The following is a 26,996-nucleotide window of genomic DNA, read 5'->3' on the forward strand; positions in this document are numbered from 1 at the left end:
GATTCGAACCGGTCGGTCTCGATCGAGTGTCGTAAGTCGTAAGTCTGATGTCTGATGATGATCACGAGTGGCGGGTTCGAATCCCACATTAAACCACGCGCCCACGGTGACTACGAATTTACCATCACACGTGAACGCGGAAATATTATGAAACATTTTAGGCTCGACAGAGTTTTCGCCAGAAATCGAAATCGTTCGTAAACGTCGAAATGACGACAGAAAACTTTGTCGGACTCGTTCAGAAAAATCTCGAATGCTCGATATGGTGAGTCTAGAATAAACAACTTCTGCTGCTAATTACGTCACGATAGAAACTCAACTTTAATGCAACAAAGTCAAATTCAATCAATCAAAAATGTGGCTTTAATTGCGATTTTAATTGCCGTTTCACGTCTTAAATGACGACCGTTTTTATTTCATTATAGTTTAGATGTGATGATAAATCCAGTAACGACAAAATGTTCTCACACTTACTGCAGGTAAATGATTTGGATGATGGTGATGAGGTTCATTCCCCCTCCACTCCCCGCCCAGCATATGCCTCCTGTCTGTCTGTGTGACCCTGATCCTCTTTCTCTTTCAGACATTGCATTCTACGGCATATCGCAAGCTGGAAGAAATCTCAGAGTAAAATCATTATGTGTCCGTTGTGTAAAACGTCAATCACGAGACGGTAATCAATAAATACAAACACAGATGACACGTGAAGAAGTCTCTGATTGATCGAATTCTAACTGACTGTATTATCAAATTTTTTGATTTCAGAGGTTTAACGCCGAGCGCTCATCTGAATAAATTACTCGCCTGTTTTCAGAATAAGGTCAATAAGAATGATACCGCTACTAACAGTAAGTACAGTACTAGAACAGCTCACCAGGGGGCGACCTGGGATCCTCAAATTCTTGGCGTATACAGTGATGTCTCATATCATGATTGTCCTCCTGAAAAGCTCACCAGGGGGCGTGCGGATCTACAGTCGTGCCTCGATGGTCTAGTGGGAAGATGCTGGCCCGGGTTCGAATACTGATTGTCTTCTCTCTGAAAGTAGAATTGATTTCTAATAATTGCAGACGAACCCTCAGCTCGGCTGGACGAGGGTAATATCGATCCTCAGGAGGTGAATGACGCAATCAGACAAACACCTGAACCGCAGCAGCAGCAGCAGCAGCAGGATGATTTACCGGTATATGATAATTCTATCGATGAAGGTAAGGCAAAATAAGCACCGCCATTTTGCGTTGAATTCTGATCATTTTGACCTTGAAAAAAATCATTTCGTTTATTTGATTTTTTAACAGGTGCGGAGCAGACGACAACGACAGACGCTGGTAGCTCTTCTTCTACGACGAAAAAGAGCAAAAAGAAAAGAATAAGAAAGAAGAAGCAAACGGCATCGGAAACGGAAACACATGAAAATAACGATTTAAATTCAATATCTGAAAATCAAAAGACGACAAAATCATCGAGTTCGAAAAAATCGGATCAAAGACAAATAATCAAATGTTTAAGTTCAAGCGATGACGACGACGATGAGGAGTCGATGATTATAGAGGGCGCCACCGCCGCTCCTGAACAGAATAAATCGGTTTCGAAATCGATCGGGAATAAAATATTTACGAATCGCGATTCATCGGCCGTCGTCGTGGAAACGAAAAAAGTGAAAATCGTGAAATCGAGCGAAAACGATCCGGACCGTGACGACCCGGACCGCGACGACCCGTACGCGTTTATGATGAGTCCGAGTAAATATTCGTCGACCCCTAAAAACGACAGCGCGAAAAAAACGAGGAAAAGTCGACGAAAAACGAAATTGCGTAAAAAACAAAATACGTCGGACACGAACGAGGAGGCGATCGAACTATTTAAACTGACGCAGGTGGATAATTCACACCCCTCACAGGACTGTCTAGTCATCACATCCGAACGAGGAAACCGAACCGAGTCGAAAAAACGGAAAAAACATCGCGACGAAAATTACGACGATCTTTCCGCCGATACACTATCGAAAATATCGACGACAGACGAAACCGTTTCCGAATCGGACGGGACAATCGACGTTATGGAGACCGGCGACGTTACGAAACGACGCTCGAAGAAAAAACGGAAAACGACGACGAAATCGGACGAAGAGAACGAAACGTTGAATTTACTTCGGATCAAGGATTTAAATGAGAAAATAAACGATGCCGAACTGAGCGAGTTAAACATCGCGACGCAACGGCCTTCATCGCCGCAGTTACAACAGATGACGATCGAGACGTTGTTCAACAGTCAGAAACGACGAGGCGGTCGTCGTAGCGACGACGATCAGGAGAACACGCCTCCTCCGTCTGCCGTTAAACGGGCGAGAAATTCGAGCGGAAAACTGAATCTGAATCGATTTAAACCCGATGTGGAAAATGAGTCGAAGGAACGCGGAGAATTAGACGGAGGCGAATCGTGTCGAATTGTCGTCGAAGCTCAGGTTCATCATGTCACCCCCGACAACCACCGTTACCAAACGTCAAACTCGACCGAAAGGAAAACTTCATCGGGGCGTTTGAAATCTAAGAAGAGTCGAAATAAAATAGTGGAATTTGATGAGATAGAGGAAATCGGTTCGATCGGTGCTCGCAAGGGGGCGCTAGAGTTCGTGGAGACTTCGAAACGACATTCGAAGAATTTGACAGATAGCGTTCATCGGGAAAATGAAACAAAAATAACTGAAAAACATATCGAACCAGGTCCGTCTACTGCAACTCCGGTTCTCTCTTCTCCAAATCAGGATTGGTCTGCTCCAACTCGGGCTCCGTCTGCTCCAGATCAGGCTCCATCTGCTCCAACTCAGGCTCCGTCTGCTGTGACTGCGTCTTTTGTAACTCCAGAAATGGCTGATTTAGATTACGACTATAGCAACGATATGTTCGATATTCCCCCCACTCCTGAAGTTGAAACCGATAATTTGCGCCTCGCGAAACTGGGTTTGATCAATTCCGGCAAAACGTTCGACGCCCAGAAGAATTTAGAGATTATAGATGGCGCTAATAAAGTCGTAGGTTCGGACGATGAAACTCAGGACCCGAGTTTGTTGCTGCAATCGGAATTTAGTGACGTAAATTCCGATCGTACTTATCCAGAAATGAAGAAATCTTGTGATCGCTTGAATTCCGTCGCTGTTCATTCCGCGAACAAAAATCAAGTAGTCGATCGAAGCAACGAGAATGAAAACGGTTTGAAGAGTTTGAAACGCCGTTTGAATTTAAACGATTCCGCGATCGGTAGCTCGGACGTCGAGTCGTCCCCGGAAACAATTAAAACGGGAGTACGCGCCGTACGAGGAATCAAACGAAGTTCGGCGAAAAAACAATTGACTAGAATATCGGATTTCGATCGTAAAAATTCGTCATCGACGACCGATGAGATTCCGTCTGCTTTCAACGCTACCACCAGCAGACGACGACAATCGGCAGAGACACCTAGTGGTGAGTCAAGCTACTAATGTGGATTAATCGTTCAAATTTTTTGTAAATGTTGCTGATTTTGTGTTTGTTTATTACAGTCGCACCTGCTGCATCTGAACCTGCTAACGGAATCAATCAGGAATTAGTCGCTGAAATAGAACGAATGAAGGCTAGAATCTGTGAATTAGAGGCCGCTTTAAAAGCTAAAGGTGAGAAAAAGAGATTCTGTTTATATTTCACCCGTACGGCTTAAGGGGCCATATCTATTTGAATTTGATTTTGTATGATTTATAGATGAAGAGCTTGTGAATACGAGATCAGTCGTGATTTCAACAAGTAATGTTTGTACACCTACTGACAAGCACTCAGCGGCCCATGAGACTGGCTCCACAAGAGAGTTACTAGCCCAGGGGTACTCCCCTGTCCAGGATACAGAGTGCTCACCTGCCCAGGATACAAACCATTCTCCTGCCCAGGATACAGAGCACTCTCCTGCCCAGGATACAGAGCACTCTCCTGCCCAGGATACAGAGCACTCTCCTGCCCATGATACAGAGTGCTCACCTGCCCAGGATACGGTGTACTCTCCTGTCCAGGATACAGAGCACTCTCTTGCCCAGGATACAGAGCACTCACCTGCCCAGGATATGGAGCACTCTCCTGCCCGAGATACAGGGCACTCAGAGTCACAGAATTCGCAACCGATGAAACAATATCTGATAAACGATTTGTTTGTTTCGTCTCAAATGAAATCAACTGCAAACACAAAGAAACGTCAGTGTTTAGCGGATGTAAGTTCGGGTAAGGGTTCATCGGAGGGTCGTTTCCCCTCAGTCGCGGTACCGACTTACGACGAGTGTTTGTCATCATCATCGTCGTCGTCATCGGTAGCGTTGAGTATTGTTGATGAAGCGTCTCCTCGATCTGACGGGAATAAATCCGCAACGAAACGGCGTCGTAGCCTAGAAACGAATTCATTTACGAACGCGTTGAGTTCATCGTCGTCTGCTGCTGTTGCTATAGAGGAGGATTCGTTACCGACGATTCGTTCCGTTCGACGGAAAGAATCCAAAATGGCGATTCCCGTCGCTGAGAATCGAGACGCGCAGAACTCGAATCGCTCGGAGACGTTCGCGAAGCTGTTCGACGATTTCGAATTGGACTCGTCCGATTCGTCCGACCATGATTTAGCTTCGACGCCGACATTCGGTAAAAAACGGTCGTCGACTAAACGAAAATTGGGTTCGAAAATCGACAAGTTGAAATCGATTGAAACCAATAAGAGATCAGCGTCGAAATCTTTCGTTCCACTGCCGTTGGTATTTACGAAAAAAAAGTCGAAGCCCGTCGAAGAAAAATCGACCAATCGGGTTGCTGCGTCTGCGTCGTCGGGTCAAGGTCGAGCTCGTAATACGTTATCGTCGGCGGAGACCTGCGAGAATCAGACCGGAACTCAACGATTCGATACAACAGAAACTGAAGCGGTTGAAGCTGATTCTCCGGTTGCTAAGAGTAGTCCGTCTGCTCCGAGCGAGACATTGACGTCTGCCGTCAGCAAAAAGAGACGCAGTTCACCTCCATCGACCGGGAATAAACCGAAAAAACAGAAAATAGATACAACAAACACGACACCAGTACCGCAGAAACAACACATTACCATGACAACGCCAGTACCACAGAAACAAACACCAGTACCACAGAAACAACAGACTACACCAGTACCGCAGAAACAACAGATTACCATGACGACGCCAGTACCGCAGAAACAAACACCAGTACCACAGAAACAACTAACACCAGTACCACAGAAACAACTGACTACGCCAGTACCACAGAAACAACAGACTACACCAGTACCACAGAAACAACAGACTACGCCAGTACCACAGAAACAACAGACAACGCCAGTACCACAGAAACAACAGACTACACCGGTACCACAGAAACAACAGACTACGCCAGTACCACAGAAACAACAGAATACACCGGTACCACAGAAACAACAGACTACGCCAGTACCACAGAAACAACTAACACCAGTACCACAGAAACAAACACCAGTACCACAGAAACAACAGACTACACCAGTACCACAGAAACAACAGACTACGCCAGTACCACAGAAACAACTAACACCAGTACCACAGAAACAAACACCAGTACCACAGAAACAGCAAACTCTAATCTGCAGCGGGATCCCTTATGAAGGGATGGTGAGTTATTAAACGTCATTGCGTTACTTTACGACTACTGTCCTGAATTGTTGAATCCATTGTTTGTTTTTGTAGCTCGTCGTGAAACGATTTTGTAAAGAATTCGGATTTAAATTCTCTTCGAAATTCTCCAGAGATACGAGTCACGTGATCGTGATGCCGAAACATTCGGGTGAGTAGAATATCAAACAAACCAACCAACGACGAATTCACGTTTGAAAATGACAGCTCGGTTTGCCGTCGGTTCTGCTGTTGAATGTCAGTTTGATTTGATTTTTACCGAGATAGAGTCAAATTTTAACTGTGAAACTGGATCTCGAAGTTAAGAATCTATAAGCGATGATCATTGTATTCCCTGATTTTATAATTTAATCAGGAAATTTGAATTTTTGGTGTCTTGTTGCTTTCTTACTGGTGATGAGTAACACAAGGAACCTCTTGATTAGAAACAGCCCTCACTGAAGATATCTTATAATTTGATCAGGGAATTTGAATTTTTGGTGTATTGTTGTTCTTGCTGGTGGCGAGTGGCACAAGGAACCTCTTGATTATAAACTGCCCTCACTGAGGATATCTCATAGTGATTTATTTCTGGTATTATTTTTATTATTATGAAATAGCCCTCACTAAGGGTATTTTATGATTGAATTAGGGAATTTGAATTTTTGGTGTCTTGTTGTTCTTGCTGGTGGCGAGTGACACAAGGAACCTCTTGATTATAAACAGCCCTCACTGAGGATATCTTATAATGATTTATTTCTGGTATTATTTTTACAGATAAACCTCGAGTTTGTGAACGTACGTTGAAATATTTCCAGTGTATCACGAATCGAAGCTGGGTCGTGACGTTCGCGTGGATCGAGGCGAGTTTACGAGAGCAATCGTTAGTTCCGAGCGAACCGTACGAGATAGAGGGCGACACCGTGAACGGCGACAAACACGACGGCCCGCGTCGAGCGAGGACCGGCAACGCTTCATTGTTAACCGGATTCGAAATCTGTTGCTACGGAAAATTCGTCGGATTATCCGCAGGTACGAAAACCAAAAACGGAATTTATAATTTTACTCGATTTATGAAATTAATTGAAATGTTAATTAATTAATTATTCGTAGATGATTTGAACGAAATGATCGAACTTTGCGGAGGACGCGTCGTTAAATCTCCCGATTATTTCCAACTGACGACAACCAACTCTGGCAAGCGTTTGATGATCATGGAACCGAATATTAAAATCGAGAAGCAAACCAGAGCTCTGATAATCAGTAAGTTTTCTTTGAGTTTTTGTGTCGAGATACAGAGGAGTCGCAGGACCGAGAATCTGGTGGGTTTAGTTACATACTTCATTTGATTGAAGTGAAACTCCGAAAAATTGTGGAATTGATTCCAGAAATTTTATGATGATACTTTACAGACTATTGCACAGTCCAATTTTACAACTTATGTCCAGTCTAAGTTCATTTTGGTTCTATAGCCTATCTAACAACTTAAAACCAGTCTAAGCTCATTGTATTTCTATAACCACTCTAACAACTTAAGTCCAGTCTAAGCTCATTTTGGTTCTTAACCAATCTTACAACTTAAGACCAGGTCATGCTCATTTTAGTTCTATATCCAATCTAACAACTTAAGACCAGTCTAAGTTCATTTTGGTTCTATAACCAATCTCACAACTTAAGACCAGTCTAAGCTCATTTTGGTTTTATAGCAAATCTAACAACAGATTTACAACCTCTTTTGGACGGGGCTACTCTCACCTGCTATCAGCGGATCAATAATAGTGCTTATGGTTGTTGTTTATATTTGCAGAGTTGCAGACGGATCACCGCGTAATCGTTCTATCGCGTGAATGGATATTAGACAGTATTTCAAAATACGAACTTTGCAAATTCGACCAAAATTATCGAATACAAAAATCGAAAAGCGATCAAAGTTCGCTTTAACCAGTTTTGACTGACCCGTTAACAGTCAAACGGGTTTCAGTTGAAGCTGGTACCTACTTAACCAGGGCCAGAGAAATGGCTCCTGCATTTATGAAGCGTATTAACGTACCTCTTTTTGATCTTTTATGAGGGTGAAGTGTTTAATCCTCGCAGAAGAATATTTTCAAGTTAAATTTGGAATAGATGTTAAATGAAGTTAGTCGATTATTACCTATATATTGAATATTACAATGTATTTGATTCAGTCAGACACTTGACGTTTGTAATTATTGAATAAACGTTTGTTTTTTATTATCTGAAAAATTAACTGTGAGTTTTCTTAATAACTTTGTTGCTGATAAAGAATGGCCAGGTGACTGAGTCCTTTAGTTCGAACTCAGTGATTACCACTGATTTATATAAGTTGGGCTGAAACACTAACGGCAGTTCGGGATCTCGGTCTGACTCGTGAAACAGGGTGGTTTCAGATCCGGCATGAGTTCGTTGAAATAATAACGACATCAACATGTATGATGTGAATACGTTTCTTTATTATAAAATCCTATTATTACAAACAAACATTACAATACAATAAAAGAATATTGAATTTTTGGATGATTTCCCGCAAAATTGGTGGCAGCACCGTACGGTCCCCAAGCGGGATTTCTATGAACTAATTGACAAAGCCGTGGTATTATGTATTAGTTCGCAGAAATTCCGCTTGGGGACCGTACGGTGCTGCCACCAAACTCGCGGGAATTTTAAATGTCTATTTTCCGTATTAGTAATTTGTATTATAGAATTTTATAATAAATAAAAAGGAACGTAATTACACCATAAATGAGTGTTTGGTATTACTGGTTACGGGAGTATAGTAAAACCAGTGATTACTGGTTCAGAGTGGTTGTAGACTGGTTACCGGTCTCTCTGTCTAGACTGGTTGCCTGAATAGCGGATGAACAGGGGTGTTCCGGGTTCGAAACCAGTATTTACTGATACTGATTCAGAGTGCATGCTGAATAGAGGATGTACAGGGGTGTCCCGGGTTCGAAACCAGTAATTACTGATACTGATTCAGAGTGGTCCTGATGCTAATAGAGGATGTACAGGGGCGTCCGGGTTCGACCAGTAATTACTGATACTGATTCAGAGTGGTCCTGATGCTGAATGGAGGATGTACAGGGGTGTCCCGGGTTCGAAACCAGAATTACTGATACTGATTCAGAGTGGTCCTGATACTAAATAGAGGATGTACAGGGGCGTCCCGGGTTCGAACCCAATAAATTCTGATACTGATTCAGAGTGGTCCTGATGCTGAATAGAGGATGTACAGGGGTGTCCCGGGTTCGAACCCAGTAATTACTGACATTGATTCAGAGTTGGTCCTGATGCTGAATAGAGGATGTACAGGGGTGTCCCGGGTTCGAACGATTCAGTGTGGTCCTGATGCTGACCAGGGGTGACACGGGTTTAACTCAAACACACTGTGAAAGTGGTTTCATATCCATTGAAAATCCTCTCGAAAATTCACAAAAGATCTATTGTAATTCTAGTTCAGTGAAATTCCACCAGAGGGTGTGAAACATCAAAATACCCTATAGACATCGCAGAAAGCGACGGCAACCTCCCGAAATGAAAGTATACAACTCTTAGATTACTTTTATAAATTCAGCACATATTCAAATTACTTGTAAATTAGTTAATTAGGCAACGTAATTATTTGTCTAACGTATTTGAACTTATTTAGAAACGACAGTACCACATTCTCAGATACCAACGACGGATTTCTGGTGCCGAATTCTGCGATCCAGCGACTATTAACGATCGTTCCTAAATAAGTTCAAATACGTTAGACAAATAATTACGTTGCCTAATTTACTAATTTACGAGTAATTTGAACTGATTCTGAATGCATCAATGCATTAAGAATACTGTTTATTTTAATTTCGGGAGGTTTTTGTAATTCTGTCTGGGGTCTAAAGGGTATTTCTAAGTTTTACGCCCTCTGTCGGATTTTCGCTGAACTAAAATCACAATCGATCTATTGTTAAGATTTCGAGAGCATTTTCAATACATAACGCCGCCTAACGGATTCGTTGTCGACGACATTGCGTGGAATTTCTGCGAATTAAAACAATAGGGCAGCATAGGCGCGTATGAAACACAATTAATTGTTGTATCGTTAAAAAAGAATTGATACTGAAAATTATAAATCTATAAAACTCTGAACAATAAGGCTAAAAATGATACCTTGTTTGTTGTCCTAATCGGGGCGGGTCATTTCATAAATCGCAATAAATATTGTAAATCAGTTCATTTCTATAACTGCCCGGGAATAGAGCTTGGTCATGACTAAAGAAGTTGTGTACATTATAGATAGGCGGCCGGACGGGTCAACTTTTGAGCTCAACTGAAATGAAAAACTAAAGGTATCAATTGTTTTAGCCTGAATAAATACGATTTCTACAATATTACATAAAATGGATACAATTTGATTCATTTAAGCTGTACGACAACATTTGTTTCATTCTTATTCAAAACTGGGAATAGTTGAAATAGATGTAGCTGGGATTGACTGACTTTACGGGGAGGACTGGTTACCCATGGTTACTCTCTGATGGGATACCTGCCGCCCTTCCAGTACTAACACCAGAGTATTCATATTGATTACTATACGCGGTGCTACATTTATTGGATGCAATAAAATATATTTTGCAATTCAGACGGTGCTATATTCAGAAATAGTGGAGGCGGAGACAGGCTGGGGCTGAGTGTATGTGTTTGCTGAAACAGGGATAGTCGAGCATCAAGGAGGATAACTCGAGCTGAACTGTGGGAATTAGTTGCAATCTAGGATGGATAATGAACTGGACAATGGAAAGTTTCTTGAACAGTAGACAATGAATAATGAACTGGGACGGTGTTAACCGTGACATGTAAACACGAGAACCGCTCGAATTTATCAAATCCTTTTTCCTCGAATTTGCATTCACTCTTACCGATAGAGGCTATCGAACGATTTCAAAGGACGGTACCCTCCTTTCGCAAAAAATGGTATGAATCATTAGTTCTAATACCTACCTTTTCATTACACGCAGTACCACTGCAATTACAGGCGCGTGTAAAATGACTTCTATTATGTCACTGATAAGGGGACTCTATTTACTGGAGATGGTTTTATTACTGGTACTGATGTTAGTTACTGGTTGTAACGGGGCTGTTACTCCTCCGGCAACTACAACCACTCTGGTAAGTATTATCTACTAGATCTATCGGGGTTCGACGATCTTCTCGGGCGGCCGCGAATTCTCAATTCAGTTTTGATAAATTTCAGAATATGTTAAAGAAATTAGAAAGTCGAACTGTTAAAACACTGACGATCGAGTCGGTAGTGGCGCCACCTTTTAGAGTGTGGCATATAATACTGATGGTATCTACAGCCATTACTACTGTCAGTAAGTAAACCTTGACCCCTTCTCCTGCCCGCCTCCCTCTCCCTCTCCCTCTCCCTCTCCCTCTCCCTCTCCCTCTCCCTCTCCCTCTCCCTCTACCTCTCCCTCTCCCTCTCCCTCTCCCTCTCCCTCTCCCTCTCCCTCTCCCTCACCCTCACCCTCTCCCTCACCCTCACCCTCACCCTCACCCTCACCCTCTCCCTCACCCTCACCCTCACCCTCACCCTCTCCCTCTCCCTCTCCCTCTCCCTCTCCCTCTCCCTCTCCCTCTCCCTCTCCCTCTCCCTCTCCCTCTCCCTCACCCTCACCCTCTCCCTCACCCTCACCCTCACCCTCACCCTCACCCTCACCCTCACCCTCACCCTCACCCTCACCCTCACCCTCTCCCTCTCCCTCTCCCTCTCCCTCTCCCTCTACCTCTCCCTCTCCCTCACCCTCACCCTCACCCTCACCCTCACCCTCTCCCTCACCCTCACCCTCTCGCCCTTTCCTCACCATCTCCAACCACCTCCTCTCACCACGGTATCAACAGGCATTCGAACACCCTCCCTCTGCCTTACTCTACATGTCCATGGTATCTACAGGCATCATCGTGCCCTTAACTCAGATCCTCTCTAACCCCTCTCCCGTCTGACCCTTCTACAAATAAAATATCCAGTATTTATTTGATCAGTAAAAGCTGCTAATGCCGTTTGTTTTGTTGAGTAACAGTAGTGATTCTGTGCTGCTGTTTTGACTGTCGAATTCCTCGCTCTAAAGAAGAGATAATGAAAGATCACGAACGTCGTCAGATCGCTTTGAAATACGCGGACGAACTGAATCGAATTCACGTCGAAGATTTACAAATCGCTGAACGTAAGTTTACTGTAATTCGTGTGCGACTGGAATTGAATGGGTATGAAATTACAGTAACATGATGAAAACGCACCGCGATATTGGCTTCAAAATACTTATCTCATTATTTTCAGGCCGGGTTTTCCCCGACGCGTTCAATACAGCTGCCAATCATTCGAATCACGTGTCTAGTGGCGGGGCCGGTAGGAGTGGTCAGAAGAAGAAGAAGGGTGCTCACAGGCCGACAGGTGGCGCTGGTAAAACGAGGAATGCGACGCGCACACTCGATGAATTACCGTTGTCAATACACGCTAAACGTATGGCTCAGAAATATCGTACTTAAATTAAAGTTAGAATATAAATCCCGAGTGATGCGCCCAGCGCCCAAATGATGCGCCCAATGATGATCGACCAATGTTGATTATTACTTTAAGATCTATAAAATTTACTGGGGCCGAGACTTATTAAACCAGGTCCGCCGAAACGGGCCGGGGGATGGTGGTGAAATCAGTTCTCCTTCCAACAGCAACAGAAAACACTTTTTTTCGTGTAGTTATTCTCGGCTAGTGTTCCAATAGCGGAGTCCATTTTAACCCCGTTTGGTCTTTGAGATTCTATCAATATTGTTACAAAGGATCTATTGTGATTTTAGTTCAGCGAAAATCCGACAGAGGGCGCAAAACATCGAAATACCTTTTAGACCCCAGAGAAAGTTATAAAAACCTCCCGAAATGAAACAATACAGTGTTTGAAATATGTCTATGATTTCAAAACCAGTTCAAATTACTCGTAAATTGATTAATTAGGCAACGTAATTATTTGTCTAACGTATTTGAACTTATTTAGAAACGACAAGAATTTTTCGAGACGCAAAAAACGACCGGTTAAAGGAGGTGGCGCCATCATGCAGAATTTCTAGGAACTAAACAGGGAAATGTAGTCGTCTCTTAATAAGCTAAAATACGTTAGACAAATAATTACGTTGCCTAATTAACTAATTTACAAGTAATTTGAACTGGTTTTGAAATCATAGATATATTCATTTCAAACACTGAATAGGAATTCGGGAGGTTTTTGTAACTTTTTCTGGGGCCTAAAGGGTATTTCGATGTTTTGCGCCGTCTATTGGACCTTTGCTGAGCTAAAATCACAATGAGCTTCCTTGCGTGCCAGTGTCGGTTTCATCGTTGGACAACTTGGTGATAAAGCAACAACTTGCTGTTCGTCAGACTTCCTTAAAGTGAATGAACTCGAAGAAAGATAGAATGCTTTAATTTATTATTACCAAATCTGGTTTTTATTCATTGGCAAATCTTATAATAATAATAATAATTAATTAATTAATATCAATATCAATATTAATAATAATAATTTTGTACAAACATGTGAAAAATTGGTCGAATCGACAAAAACCATGATAATCATAATAATAATAATAATAATAATAATAATAATAATAATAATAATAATAATAATATTGTTATATTACATCAGATCTTTTGATAAAGACATCAATTTATTTACAAAGTCAATAACATTCTCTGCTAGTACACAACAGACGAACTCCCCCTACCCCCCCCCCCTGTATTCCCCCACACCATCTTGTTTGCATTTATCATCGACTGAAAATGTATCTAAAATATCTTTACAAATTTGGTGGACCCTGCGTTACGAGAATGAACAGAATACATGCATGAGGAAGGGCCTGAGGCAGGGCTCGAGGAGGGTCCGGGTTTGCAAACTTAACACGCACTCACCGGAAAAACATACATGAAAATCTACTACAACATCGATATCAAATAAATCTAAGTTTGATTTTGTGACTCTGAAACGTTTGTCAGGGGTCGATCAGAAAATTGTGAGTATCTTAGAAAATCTGACCCTTAAGTTTCTCACTGTCTGTTTCAGCACATCAGTCAAAATCATTCAGTTTTATTCGGCAATTAATTAAATATAATTCAATTAATCATCAAATTATAATTAATGAGATTCATTAAACATAAAAAACAATAATTTTCATTAATTAGCACCAATGTTTCGTCGAGTTGTTTCTCATATTAAGAGGGGGAGGGGTCAGCGGTGATACCGGTACCTTCTTTAATCCGGGGATAAAGCTAATCCGGTTTATGAGAATTCTGGATTAAATTCTACCCAACTTTAATAAGTACAAATATGTGGATTAATAAGATTTGTCGTCGATCGAATTTTTAAATGGTTTACGGTTTCGTCCGCGAGCGCTAAGTTTCTAAAGTTTCATCATAAAAATTCAACTAAATACAAAAATTCAAGCGTAATTCAACTAACAATGCTACGAAACGTAAAAATATACAGCGTCTCAATTCTCTTTTTGATTTAACGATTGAAAATCAAAGTACTGTTTTGGTTTTATACGCAAAATAAAAACACAGCCATCCGATGAACCAAAACGTTCCGAGAAATAACTAGAATCTGAAATCTAAATCTGACCATTCTCTCTGTCTCTCTCAGTCTCTCTGTCTCTCTCTAACCCTTATTCTAACCATTTACATGTAAAATAATAATAAATCTGATTTACATTTGTTTTTAAGTAGTTCAATGCCTCACAAAATACAAATCAAAATCCACTTTATTGATTATTAGCCGTTCAAACAAGATGGCTGCCTCAACAAATCCCTCTAAATAAATTTCCAATTCAGTTTTGAGTTCTATAGAATCAAATACTTTGATGATGTCATAGGAGGATTTATTGAGGTAAATTTGACCATTAAAAAAATTATTGGTATTAATTTCTAGAACATGTAGCCCCGAGTGCATCACTCGCGAGGGTGACGCGCCCTGAGTGTACACACCTGTGAGGGTCACGGGTCTAGAAAAATACAAACAAGTCACCATAACAACAGTATAACAAGCACAGCAGTTAATCGCAACAATACTGTCGGTTAATTCAATTTTGGCTTTGAACTAATTAATGGACGCTTTAATAATTCACTGTGGACGAGATTAAATATGGACAAATTTTATATTGTAGCAAATAATTAATTTCCATGGCAACGCGACGTCTATTCGCTCCGATTGGCTGGTTGATGTGTCATGTGACTAGTACGTGGATGATGATTGGTCGATTACGACGGTTTAAACGTCACTCCCTTGCTGTAAATAGAGCAGAAACATTTCATATAAACAGGGTCTGAACGATCGAATTCGAATTGAATGAATTATATTGGATTTAAAATGAAATTAATTTCAGATTCCGGTTCAATCCATTGTTGTCAGTTTTGACCCCTTAACACTTTAATTCAACTGATTTTAACTTAAATTGAGACAACTGAGTTTTCTAGAATAAGCAGTCCTGCCAGTTAGTCAGCCAGCCGGTCAGCGAGCCAGCCAGCTGAGCAGGTCAATGTGTATACTCAAATAAGGCAACATGTATTCTATACCTGAACATGCAGAAAATAGCAAACACACAAAATTCAAGCAGACGAAACAAAACAAAAGGAAGGTAGAATTTTAGGAATAAAGCCGACAAAAATCAAGCATCAGAAAGATTAGATGAATCTGTGCACAAGTTATTTATAAGGATGAGACATAAAAACTTCTCGGTTAAGGGTTTAATAAAGTAGGGGAGGGGAAAGGGTTAATCATGATTACTGTTAAACATTCAAAACTCGGTTAACAACGAAAACAGTTAAAATCGTTAAACTACAATCTCCACGGTAACTACACGACTAAACATACGTACGATGAATTTCTTTTAAACGTTGTTCGAGAATTTCTAATTGTTTAATGAACGAATCGGAGGCGACTTCACGAGCGAACGAACCGCTGAAACTAGCAGCAGACGGAGGAGCCGAGCGAGCAGACGCGGCCGGAATGGATGAGTGATGACGAGGTAAAGAGCCTCCGCTCGGCAGACGGGACGAGGTACCGTTATACCTAACCCTGAAACCGATAAATAATTAATATATGATCACGTGGGTGACACGCCGGGCCAGCAGTTGATGAGTCGTTCAACTGCGGAACTAGCTCGGGCAGTTTCATAGTAAAAACTGTTTGATTTGATATTCAAACTGAATTTCTAAATGATTTTATACATTTTTATTATGAAACTACCTCCCGACACCTATTCAAAAATGGCCACAGTTGAGAGATTTCGAAACAAGAGTCAAATTTGAGACTCAAATAACAATAGGAAGTAGAGAGGACTCAACTGTAGTCAAACTGATCGCAGACTCAAGCAGGTTTTGATTATGATAGATTACAAATGATCAGATTAATCTAAATCCAAAATTTGACGTAAAAATCATAAATTTTTTTTTCGGATTAAGAATCAGCGCCTCAATTAACAGGTTCTAATTCATTCAAACTAGAAACAAACACCACAGAGAACTAGGCGGGGAGGGGTGATAGGAGGTGATCGGGGGTGATAGGAGGTGATGGGGAGCAGGGAGCATTCACTTACAGATATAACTTGCATTAATGCGCAAAGAGAATACAGGGTGGGCCTAAAAACAACAACGGCAACATGCATGGCTGAATAAATAAATAAATACACAGTGCGCCAAAAAGAAACAGATAATAAAATACAGGTGGGAGTGTAGCGAGGATAGAATCAGTTATACCTGCTGCCTTCCGTGTAAGATTTGGAATGTCTCGGTTCGTGACCTATAGATGGCGACTGTGAATAGTGTCGTTCTACGCGGCTAGATGGCGCCGGTGTCGCGGAATGTTCGGTTACATGGAACGGCGTCGAATGCGCGTAGTGTCTCTCGACTAGGCCGCTAGAGGGCGTTTTACCGATCGGATACCACTGTTCCTCGCGGGTAGGGGGCGTCGTAAACAGTCTCGTTTCCGGCTTATTACGAGCGGTCGCCGGCGACGACGATGAGCGTTGTTGTTGTTGCCGCGGCGATAGAGAGTCGCGAGTCGGAGTGTGGAGACTCTGAGAACGCGGCACGTACGGGGAATAGACGCTAGTGTTGCTGGTTACCCCGGCGACCACCGGCGCGCCGATGCGTTTAACGCGTTTCCACTTGGCGTTGAGGAATTTCATGCGCGAGATCGCGATCACACATTTCACGGCGCTGCGGAATTTCATCAACGCTCGAGTTCTCCGCGAACGTCGTTTTAATCCCTCCTCCGGCGGATACGCTCCCATTGTTGCTAACATCTGTAACGTACTGACCTCGGTCTCTTTATAATTCACTAATAACGATATTAAATACTGTTTCTGATAGATGAGGTTTTTGCGGTAACTTTCCGCGCGGAGGTAGTGACCGTAAAGTCTCTGAGTCTGAAATCATAAACGTCGAACATTTTATTCCAACGGTTAAAAACATTCTCAACATCATCAACGATCATCTCCTGAATATCGCGCAGATATTGATTTCCTCAAGCCAAATGAGCTTTAGACGAGAAGACACAATATCCGTGTATGATGATGACGAGAGAAATCCCACAATAACGAAGCCAAGATTGAAAAATACGCCTGATGATGGCTAACAGTTGTTAGCCGAAACGTCGCTCCTCAAATATAATCATTCTGATATAGAATTTTTCAATCTTGGCTCTCGTTATTGTGGGATTTCTCTCGTCAACTGAGCTTCCACACAAAACTTTCCCTCAGTGCTAGACTATCGGCGAGTTTCAACAGTCATCTTATTTCTCTTGGCTCGGTTTCATAGACCGAGTATCAAAGTTATCCCTAGGGCTGAACCCTCAATCTATAGACGATAACCACCATCGTAATAATGAGAATCCATGGTTATAGCTGACATATTTCAAAATGTTGCCAGGGATCATTTTGCTTCCACGTCTATGAAACCATTGAGTCAGCTGAGCGTCCTCTCGATACCAATTGGCTTTCATAAGTTCATTGATTAGAAATTTGTATTTGTTTAAGATACATCCTGTATAAACCGTATTATATACGGACCTTCACGGTCTGAAGTGAAATAAACAAATAATAAACTTTACCTTCTCGTCGTTAGTAGTTCTTCCTGAAATCCTATAGGTGGCAGCAGAAACGTCGTTGAGCTCTTGTTCGCGTCGACGTAATTCCTGTTTTAACCGATTGACGTCTCGTTCCGAGTTGTGAAGCGCGTACGTTAAATTCGCTCGTTCGCTCGACCAATCAGCAGCGGCGGCAGACGACGACCTCGCGTTACCGGCAGACGTCGTCGTCGCCGATAGTGACGGTCGTATCGATAACGGAGATTGCGACTGAATTAAAATATATCGAAATTGCAAAATCTATTTTCATTTTTCTATCGAAGAAAACGACAAAATTTGAGATATTTCTTTCTTACCGATTGACGGGCAGATTCCTGTTGCCGATAGCGATATATTTCTTGTTCAAGATGGCCGAGTGTTTGACGTAGTTCTTGCTTCTCTTCACTGATTCGTTGAACGAACTGTAATAATTCGTTATTCTGACGTAGAATATTCTCGTTGATTTCGTCCGTTTTCATCTGAAAAATTGTGGAGAAAAATCCAACGTCATAATTCAGATTCAGGGTAGCGCCCACAGGCTGGGTAGCTGACAGGCCGGGTAGCTGATGGACTGGGTAGCCAATAGGCGAGGTGGCCCACATGCCAGGTAGCTAAAGGGCTGGGTAGCCCACAGGCGAGGTGGCCCACATGCCGGGTAGCTGACGGGCCGGGAAGCCCACCGGTCAGGTAGCTGAAGGCTGGTAGCCCACAGGTCAGGTAGTCGACGGGCTGGGTAGCCCACAGGCTGGGTAGCCAACGGGCTGGGTAGCTGTCGGGCTGGGTAGCCCACCGGTCGGGTAGCTGACGGGCCGGGAAGCCCACCGGTCAGGTAGCTGAAGGCTGGTAGCCCACAGGTCAGGTAGTCAACGGGCTGGGTAGCCCACAGGCGAGGTTGCCCACATGCCGGGTAGCTGATGGGCTGGGTAGCCCACAGGTCAGGTAGTCGACGGGCCGGACAAATTACCTGTTTATCGGATTCAATTTTCTCTTTGACCGTGACGAGTTCCGATAAAATCGTGTCGAGTTTCATGTGAAGATTTTCTCCTCGTACGAACGCTGCCGTCGATATCGTATCGTCACCAGACGGCGCCAGTTGACTCATATTACCGACCTGCTCTTTGTGATGTATGATTAACAGATGATGTTTCTGACAGAGATGAATTAATTTCTGCAGTTGAGATCGATAGTTTGAATATAATTCACGAGATTCTCTCAATGAATCTTCGGCTTCAGCAGATACCTGAAAAATAAACATCAACTCGAATCAAATCAAACCTCTCAATCTCGGTTAGAGGACGATACCTTTCCCCTACCATAAAACTCTGGGGCCAGTTCTATCGTCAGGGCTTAGACTTAAGACCAGTCTAACACCATCTAGAGCTAACCTCACAATTTATGACCAGTATTAAGGTATTAGACCAGTTGAAGTAAACCAGGCCCGGGGCCCAGTTATAGCTCAAGTCAAAAGTGGTCTTAATTCTTAAGACTGGTCTTAAGTCTAAGCTGTGACTGTGCAACCAGCCCTGGAAACAAAGACTGTAATTTACCTGAGTTTCGTTGAGCTGCCAATCAGATTTCGACCGCGGTGTAAAACTAGGTCGCATTGACCTCGCCCTCCTCTCATTATCCTCGCTATACTGCAGGCCCAACCTCGACCTTGATTCGGAGGTTAACCTCGAAATCGGTTCAGTAGTATCTAACCTTGACCTAGGTTCCGCTGTCAAAGTTGACAACGGTTCAGTAGTATCTAACCTCGACCTAGATTCCGGCATAAATCTAGACATGGACTCGGTGTGACCTAACCTTGACCGAGATTCCGACGTCAACCTTGACATTGGCTCAGTGTGATCTAGCCCCGACCTAGATTCCGGGGTTAACCTTGACCTCGATGACGGTTCGCAGTCTCTGAATTGCGAGCGAACGCTAGAGTTTTTAATCTCGTCTTTCAATTCGTCTCGTTGTTTTTCTAATTCTCGAACTCGACTCATCAAATTCTGATAATCCAAATCTCGCGACCTCGACCTCGCGGCCGTCTGCTCGTGTCTTTTCACCTGCTCGCGAAGGTCGTCGCGTTGTAGTTCAAGGTCGACTAATCGCGTTTTTAAGTGTTGGTTTTCGAGATCTCGATCTCGGAGTTGTTGTTCGAGTTGTTTCGATTTCCCCGTCGTCTGCTGGTATTTACGAGTTGTCTGCTCGTGTTGCTCGGCGTCCATCAACAGACGTTTCGTTCGCTGATTCTCGAGATCTTTCTCTTGTAGTTTGATGGAGTGTTCGAGAACGGCGTCGATCGCTCGCTGGTTCAACATCTGAACTTCACGCTCCAAATCGTCGCACGTTCTCTTCGTATCTTCCAACTCGCTGTAATCGCAACAATCAAAACCGTTTTACGATATTCGAAACACCACGAAGCAAAATCATGATTAGTTAAATACAGACTTTTCATTTTCACTGACTGCATTAATATGATTGGAATAGTGATACCGGCCGTAGTGCAGTACTGCGGCAAGTGAGGATTCCTCCAAATTATCAAAGAAAACTAGAACTAGGAACTAGGAAAAAAATCCAGGGACTAAAATGCAGTTTAATGTTTGCTGGAAATGAATTATGCCCCCTGGTGGTGTTTACCTGAGTGTCTCTTCCACGCGTGTTCTCTCTGTTTCTAGCGCCACCTGTAATTCACGAATTCTCTCGGCCGATTCGCGTTGGTTTCCGTGCGTCTGCTGCAGTTTCGTACGCTCCGTTTCGAGTTCCGATTCTAAATCGTTCGTTCGTCGTTGCGTCGTCTGCCGATATTCGTCGCCGTGGAGTTTCTCGATATCGAGCGCCGTTTCAAGCTCGCGGATTCGCTGATTCGAATTTTGTAACTGATTTTCGGTGAGTTGAGCGCGCAGACGTTCTTTATCTAACAGTAGTTGAAGTTCGCTGAGTTTGGTGTACGCTTCTCTGTGACTGACCTGACAAATATAAAACCCAGTTATTTACAAATAAACTCTTAACTTCTTCTAATATACAGAGGCTCGGTTTTATAGACTGGTATTACTTTTAACCCGGGGGCTAACTCAATTCATTATCAGTTAAGTTAGCCCCCGGGTTAAAGGTAATACCAGTCTATAAAACCAAGCCAGTGTGTCAAAAAATGTATTACCGTTGCTTAAATATATACATAAATCATCAAATTAATTCATTATTTATCAACTATAATTGAAATAAATCTTTTGGGGGTTAAGGTCGGTAGACCTGCATCAAGCGGCTCAAAAGTTGGTCAGTTTTCACCAGCGGACAGTCGACATAGTGACTATTAAAAGTTCATTGTTACTAATGGTATGTATCCGATTATTTTAATGGCCATTAAAATACATTAAAGACGTATTTGTTAGTTTGAAAAGATGACGACGTACCTCACTAGCTAGTTTATCTCTATCTAGAGCCTGTTGTAGTTTATGATGTTCGTGCGACGCCTCGTCGCGATATTTCTCGCAGTTTTTCTGCTCTTGTTCGAGAGATTCTCTCAATTCGGCCGTCGTCACTTTCTCATCCTCTAACGCCGTTCTGAAAATAAAACAATCCAAAATTTGCTGATATGATATCACTGACGTACAGGGCGAGGGGGAGGGGGGAGGAATTCATTAAACTTAGCTAAGCCCAGTTTATTGCTAATTTTAGCATTAGAACGCATCTTTTGACCGGTGAAAAGTATGTGAAATTTAGATTTTCTCTGTAAGTGATATTTGAGAGATTGACTATGTCGCAGTAGCAGCGGAGGGAGGGAGACAAATAAACCAACACCGCTATATACACGTACTACTGCACGACCACGGCGAGCCAGCGCCCTCTATACACAGTTACGCCTCAGTCTGCCGCAGATTTATAGCATTTGACTTTTCGTCATTGAATTCGACTTTGAAATTTCAAACGTGATTCAAATAAAGCGAGCAGACGATAGTAGAACTGAGTTTATACGGGTATAAATCACAGCTCGGTCTATATACTTCAACTACAGTAGACACCGCCCGAGAGCGAGCAGACGATAGTAGAACTGAGTTTATACCGGTATAAATCACAGCTCGGTCTATACTTCAACTACAGTAGACACCGCCCGAGAGCGAGCAGACGATAGTAGAACTGAGTTTATACCGGTATAAATCACAGCTCGGTCTATATACTTCAACTACAGTAGACACCGCCCGAGAGCGAGCAGACGATAGTAGAACTGAGTTTATACGGGTATAAATCACAGCTCGGTCTATATACTTCAACTACAGTAGACACCGCCCGAGAGCGAGCAGACGATAGTAGAACTGAGTTTATACCGGTATAAATCACAGCTCGGTCTATACTTCAACTACAGTAGACTCCGCCGGAGAGCGAGCAGACGATAGTAGAACTGAGTTTATACCGGTATAAACCACAGCTCGGTCTATATACTTCAACTACAGTAGACTCCGCCCGAGAGCGAGCAGACGATAGTAGAACTGAGTTTATACCGGTATAAATCACAGCTCGGTCTATACTTCAACTACAGTAGACTCCGCCCGAGAGCGAGCAGACGATAGTAGAACTGAGTTTATACCGGTATAAATCACAGCTCGGTCTATACTTCAACTACAGTAGACTCCGCCCGAGAGCGAACAGACGATAGTAGAACTGAGTTTATACCGGTATAAATCACAGCTCGGTCTATACTTCAACTACAGTAGACTCCGCCCGAGAGCGAACAGACGACAGTAGAACTGAGTTTATACCGGTATAAACCACAGCTCGGTCTATACCTCAACTACAGTAGACACCGCCCGAGTCGGATCCCATCAATTTGGAGATAACTGTTCAAATAGAATATTTGTTGAGATATTTTTTGTGAAACTATTTATGAAATACATAATATCCAACTCGGATATCACGCAAGTCAGACACATTTTTACGGCTCTTGAACGGAGTCTACTGTATATCTAAACCATGCTAAATAGACATCTACATCAGTTCATGTGTCATTAACCAGACTCTTCTAAACTCCATTCCGTATTCCACATTCATAGAAATATTTGAATTCAAATCATGCCACAAGAGTATCAGACACTACACTATGAAATATAGATTGAGAAGCAGGCTGCGGCGGTGGAGGAATATTCATCAGATGAATTATTCAATAATGAAGCAGATAATAATGAAGAGGGGGTGTTTAAAGTACATGAGAGGGTGTAAAAGGGGGAAGGGTGTAAGAGTGGGAGGGTGTATGAGGAGGGTGTAAGAGGGGGTGCAGGAGGGGGAGGGTGCTGGAGGGGGTGCAGGAGGGGAGTACGATATGGGTTTAACTGCTATCCGTATATAAACTTACAATATTTCATCACATATAGACCTACAGTAAAACAAAATACAATCAGTGATAGATCAGACAGTACAGGCTTCATAGGATATTTTATCTAAACATTTTAACTGAATACACTTTACTTTTGAACAACTGTCTAAAAAACCCACGATGAGGAACCAGTTCCACATTTCAGTAAGAATTAAACCTTAGAAATCAAACCCAGTTCCGCGATAATTTTGAGTATACAAACTCTATTTCTAATGAACTTCACTTTCTTTTAGTGAAGAGTCCAAGTTAACCAGTAATTGCAGAACTGGGTCCAGAATTGTGGAATTGGGTACGGTAATTATGGAACTGAATCCAGTACTGTGGAACTGGGTCCAGAATTATGGAACTGAATCCAGTATTGTGGAACTGGGTCCAGAATTATGGAACTGGGTACAGTAATTATGGAACTGAATCCAGTACTGTGGAACTGAATCCAGTACTGCGGAACTGGGTACAGTAATTATGGAACTGAATCCAGTACTGTGGAACTGGGTACAGTAATTATGGAACTGAATCCAGTACTGTGGAACTGAATCCAGTACTGCGGAACTGGGTTCAGTAATTACGGAACTGGGTTCAGTGATTGTGGAACCAGTAATTCTTATTTAAAGTAAATAATATTTATAAACACTTACGATAAACTCTTAACTCTTTCGTTCTCCTGATCAAGCGCTTGTTTATTCCGATCTCGTTGAGTTTTCACGTCCGATATCTCCGTAATCAACTCGGCATTTCTCAATCTCTCGATATCGAGTTGACGCGAGATTTCCGTCATTCGAGATTTCTCAAGGTCGACGTTCGTACGAAGGTCGTCGGAGGCCGTCTGCTCTTCGGCGAGTCGATGATTCAACAAATCAACTGAAACAAACAATAGAAAATTTCATTAGAATTCCATCTGCTGCTCCTGAAACTAACTCCGTCTGCTCCAGAATCCGTCTGCTTCTGAATCTGTCTGCTACGTACCTTGTTGTCGTAGATTCGTTGAATTCTGTTGTTGTTTCTGTAATTCGTTGTTAAACGTCGTTTCGCATTGTTGTTTCTCGTCGCGGGTTACGGCGAGATGAGCTCGTAAATCTCGGATCTCGGCTAACATCGACTGACGATCGGCGTTCATCACCTGTTCAACCGACGATTCATGTTTTAATTCCTGCAGAAACATAAATCATTTTTAAATCAAATCATTTTAACAGATTCAATCGATGCGAATATCTAAACGGGATGTTTCGTACCATGGTTCTAATTTTACTATCGATTCTCTGTTCTAACGTGAGATTATCGTTTGACCCCGAGATCACCTGCGTACGTAATTCAGCCAACAACGCTTCACGTTCTTTAGTGAACACGTAATTGATCGACTTCAATAACTCCGCCCTCCAATCGGATATATTCTCCTTCTCCTAATTACAACAATACGATCATACATTAAAATTCACTGTTACCATGGAAATGCAATTAAATTTGTAACAATTTGTAAAAATATCGTCGTTGTTTTTTTTTACCTTGTCTTGTTTGATTTGTTGAGTATTCGAGAGTAGATCTTTCAGCGCTTGAATGGCGTCTAACAGCGATTGTTTCTCCTGGTCCCACGCTCGTTGCAACGCGTCGATATCCGGTACGTGATCGGCGTCTACCGCCATCTGGTGTTGATGTATGAACTGAAGTTCGGCTAGCGTCATTACGGTCGTGCCTTCATTGTGCAGACGACTCAGTAACACCTGTAACAGAGACTAGTATTTCACTGCTCTGTTCTGTGGCTGCTCTCACCCCCCCCCCCACTGTTTAAATCTTATGGCTGTTTATTTTTATCACTGCTACGCTTGCTTGCCACCGATCCACCGACAATAGACTCACTGAACCTCGCAATAATGGCTCACAGCTCAAAATAATCCCCGGAACACTGTTAAAATTTTCAGTTATTACCACGGTTTCTCATTGTTACTGTAGTCGTTGACGACTTACCCCTAGGGATAACTTTGATACGTGGGGCCGGTTGCATGGTCATCGCTTAGACTAATGGTCATCTAAGACCAACTTAGTTCTATAGACAATCTAACCAGTCTAAAGATTTAAGACCACTTTTGGACTTAAGTCACGACTGTGCAACTGGCCCCTGCTGGTCTACGAAATCGGGTCCAGACATATAATTTATGATGTCATAGGTGGATTCACAGAAGCGGCCATGTTTTACGTATTTACCTGTAATCTGTCCGGATAAACTGAATCCGTCTGCTGTTCGCATGAATCGTTTAAATTCTGTTGCCACGGCGACGTTTTCGTTTCCTGTCCGACTCCTTCCTGTCGATGATCTTTCGACGACGATAAATGTCCGAGCAGACTGGAATCGAGTCGTTCCTGATTGGCTAACTCCTCGGTGAGTTGGACCCCGATATCGGACAGCGCAGTTCCATCTTCACCGTCTAGAAAATCAACCGGTTTTAAATTTGAGTTAAATTTCACTCATGAGTTCAATGAGTTCATTCTCAACAATGTTAGTGACAAATCTTTAAACCCAGAACTGTGGAACTGGGTCCAGAACTGCGGAACAAGAACTGGGGAACTGGGTCGCTGAAAGGTGGAACTGGGTCGCTGAAAGGTGGAACTGGATCCAGAACTGTGGAACTGGATCCAGAACTGTGGAACTGGATCCAGAACTGTGGAACTGGGTCTGAACTCTGGAACTGGGCTCAGAACTGTGGAACTACTTCCAGAACTGTGGAACTGTTTCCAGAACTGTGGAACTGGTTCCAGAGCTGCGGAACAAGAACTGGGGAACTGGGTCGCTGAAAGGTGGAACTGGGTCGCTGAAAGGTGGAACTGGATCTGAACTGTGGAACTGGGTCTGAACTGTGGAACTGGGTCTGAACTGTGGAACTACTTCCAGAACTGTGGAACTGTTTCCAGAACTGTGGAACTGGTTCCAGAAGTGTGGAACTGGGTCCAGAACTGTGGAACTACTTCCAGAACAGTGGAACTGTTTCCAGAAGTGTGGAATTGGGTCCAGAACTGTGGAACTGGTTCCAGAAGTGTGGAACTGGGTCTCGAACTGTGGAACTGTTTCCAGAAGTGTGGAACTGGGTCCAGAACTGTGGAACTACTTCCAGAACTGTGGAACTGTTTCCAGAAGTGTGGAACTGGGTCCAGAACTGTGGAACTACTTCCAGAACAGTGGAACTGTTTCCAGAAGTGTGGAATTGGGTCCAGAACTGTGGAACTGGTTCCAGAAGTGTGGAACTGGGTCTCGAACTGTGGAACTGTTTCCAGAAGTGTGGAACTGGGTCCAGAACTGTGGAACTACTTCCAGAACTGTGGAACTGTTTCCAGAAGTGTGGAACTGGGTCCAGAACTGTGGAACTGGTTCCAGAAGTGTGGAACTGGGTCTTGAACTGTGGAACTGGCTTCAGAACTGCGGAACTAGGTCACAGAATGGTGGAACTGAGTGCTGGGTTGCCGGGTTACTGACTTACCGATCATAAGTCTAAGTTGTTGTATTTCTGATTCATGTTTGGATCTGATTTGATTGATTTGTTCCGCGTGTCTCCGATCGAGATCGTCTCGAACTCTCGCGATACCGTTCTCTAATTCCTGTTGAAACTGCGCCTTCAATTTCATCATCTGCTCGCTGTGTTTCAACTGTTTCTCCTCAACAACAACCTTCACTGTCTGTTCGTGGTCGCGACTCATCTTCTCTTTCTCAAGGTCGTGTTGTTTACGCTGGTTTTCGTACAACTCTTGAAATTTCTAGACGAAAAATTCAACGATCGAACGTCACACAAAATCAGGAATAAAATTCTATGCAAAATTTAGAATGAAAAAAAAT

General features: G+C 42.8%; 2 protein-coding genes across 6 annotated transcripts in view; one reads left to right on the forward strand and one right to left on the reverse strand.

Moving 5' to 3' along the window:
• Positions 1-5,162: 5,162 nt before the first annotated feature.
• Positions 5,163-7,799, forward strand: LOC141912086 (breast cancer type 1 susceptibility protein homolog). The gene is made up of 5 exons (XM_074803294.1): positions 5,163-5,653; positions 5,729-5,825; positions 6,431-6,685; positions 6,767-6,916; positions 7,461-7,799. The coding sequence occupies exons 1-5, from the start codon at positions 5,183-5,185 to the stop codon at positions 7,592-7,594; spliced, it is 1,107 nt and encodes a 368-aa protein (XP_074659395.1). The 5' UTR covers positions 5,163-5,182; the 3' UTR covers positions 7,595-7,799.
• A 5,656-nt stretch (positions 7,800-13,455) lies between these two features.
• The window catches only part of LOC141912080 (uncharacterized), a 33,451-nt gene continuing 19,910 nt past the window's right edge, over positions 13,456-26,996 (reverse strand). For 3 of the 5 annotated variants that reach the window (XM_074803270.1, XM_074803274.1, XM_074803275.1), the window contains 16 exons: positions 26,644-26,917; positions 25,376-25,596; positions 24,679-24,894; positions 24,409-24,576; positions 24,143-24,326; positions 23,815-24,037; positions 23,159-23,179; positions 21,225-21,375; positions 20,452-20,780; positions 19,374-20,184; positions 18,791-19,066; positions 18,144-18,305; positions 17,812-18,057; positions 16,458-17,128; positions 15,578-15,777; positions 13,456-14,988 (listed from right to left, as the gene is read on the reverse strand). In XM_074803270.1, the coding sequence (XP_074659371.1) occupies positions 14,978-14,988; positions 15,578-15,777; positions 16,458-17,128; positions 17,812-18,057; positions 18,144-18,305; positions 18,791-19,066; positions 19,374-20,184; positions 20,452-20,780; positions 21,225-21,375; positions 23,159-23,179; positions 23,815-24,037; positions 24,143-24,326; positions 24,409-24,576; positions 24,679-24,894; positions 25,376-25,596; positions 26,644-26,917 (4,164 nt within the window). In that variant the 3' untranslated portion in view covers positions 13,456-14,977. Of the gene's footprint in view, positions 14,989-15,577; positions 15,778-16,297; positions 16,341-16,457; positions 17,129-17,811; positions 18,058-18,143; positions 18,306-18,790; positions 19,067-19,373; positions 20,185-20,451; positions 20,781-21,224; positions 21,376-23,158; positions 23,180-23,814; positions 24,038-24,142; positions 24,327-24,408; positions 24,577-24,678; positions 24,895-25,375; positions 25,597-26,643; positions 26,918-26,996 lie in introns of all 5 variants that reach the window. The other 2 variants (XM_074803271.1, XM_074803273.1) reach the window with 2 other exon arrangements.

Source organism: Tubulanus polymorphus, chromosome 10 (assembly GCF_964204645.1).
Source record: "Tubulanus polymorphus chromosome 10, tnTubPoly1.2, whole genome shotgun sequence".
NCBI lineage: Eukaryota > Metazoa > Nemertea > Palaeonemertea > Tubulaniformes > Tubulanidae > Tubulanus > Tubulanus polymorphus.

Coding starts and splice junctions, on each gene's coding strand:
- LOC141912086 (XM_074803294.1), top strand. CDS start 5,183: ATGACGACGCCAGTACCGCAGAAACAAACACCAGTACCACAGAAACAA. Junction 5,654..5,728: donor GGATCCCTTATGAAGGGATG/GTGAGTTATTAA, acceptor TTGTTTTTGTAG/CTCGTCGTGAAACGATTTTG. Junction 5,826..6,430: donor CGTGATGCCGAAACATTCGG/GTGAGTAGAATA, acceptor TTATTTTTACAG/ATAAACCTCGAGTTTGTGAA.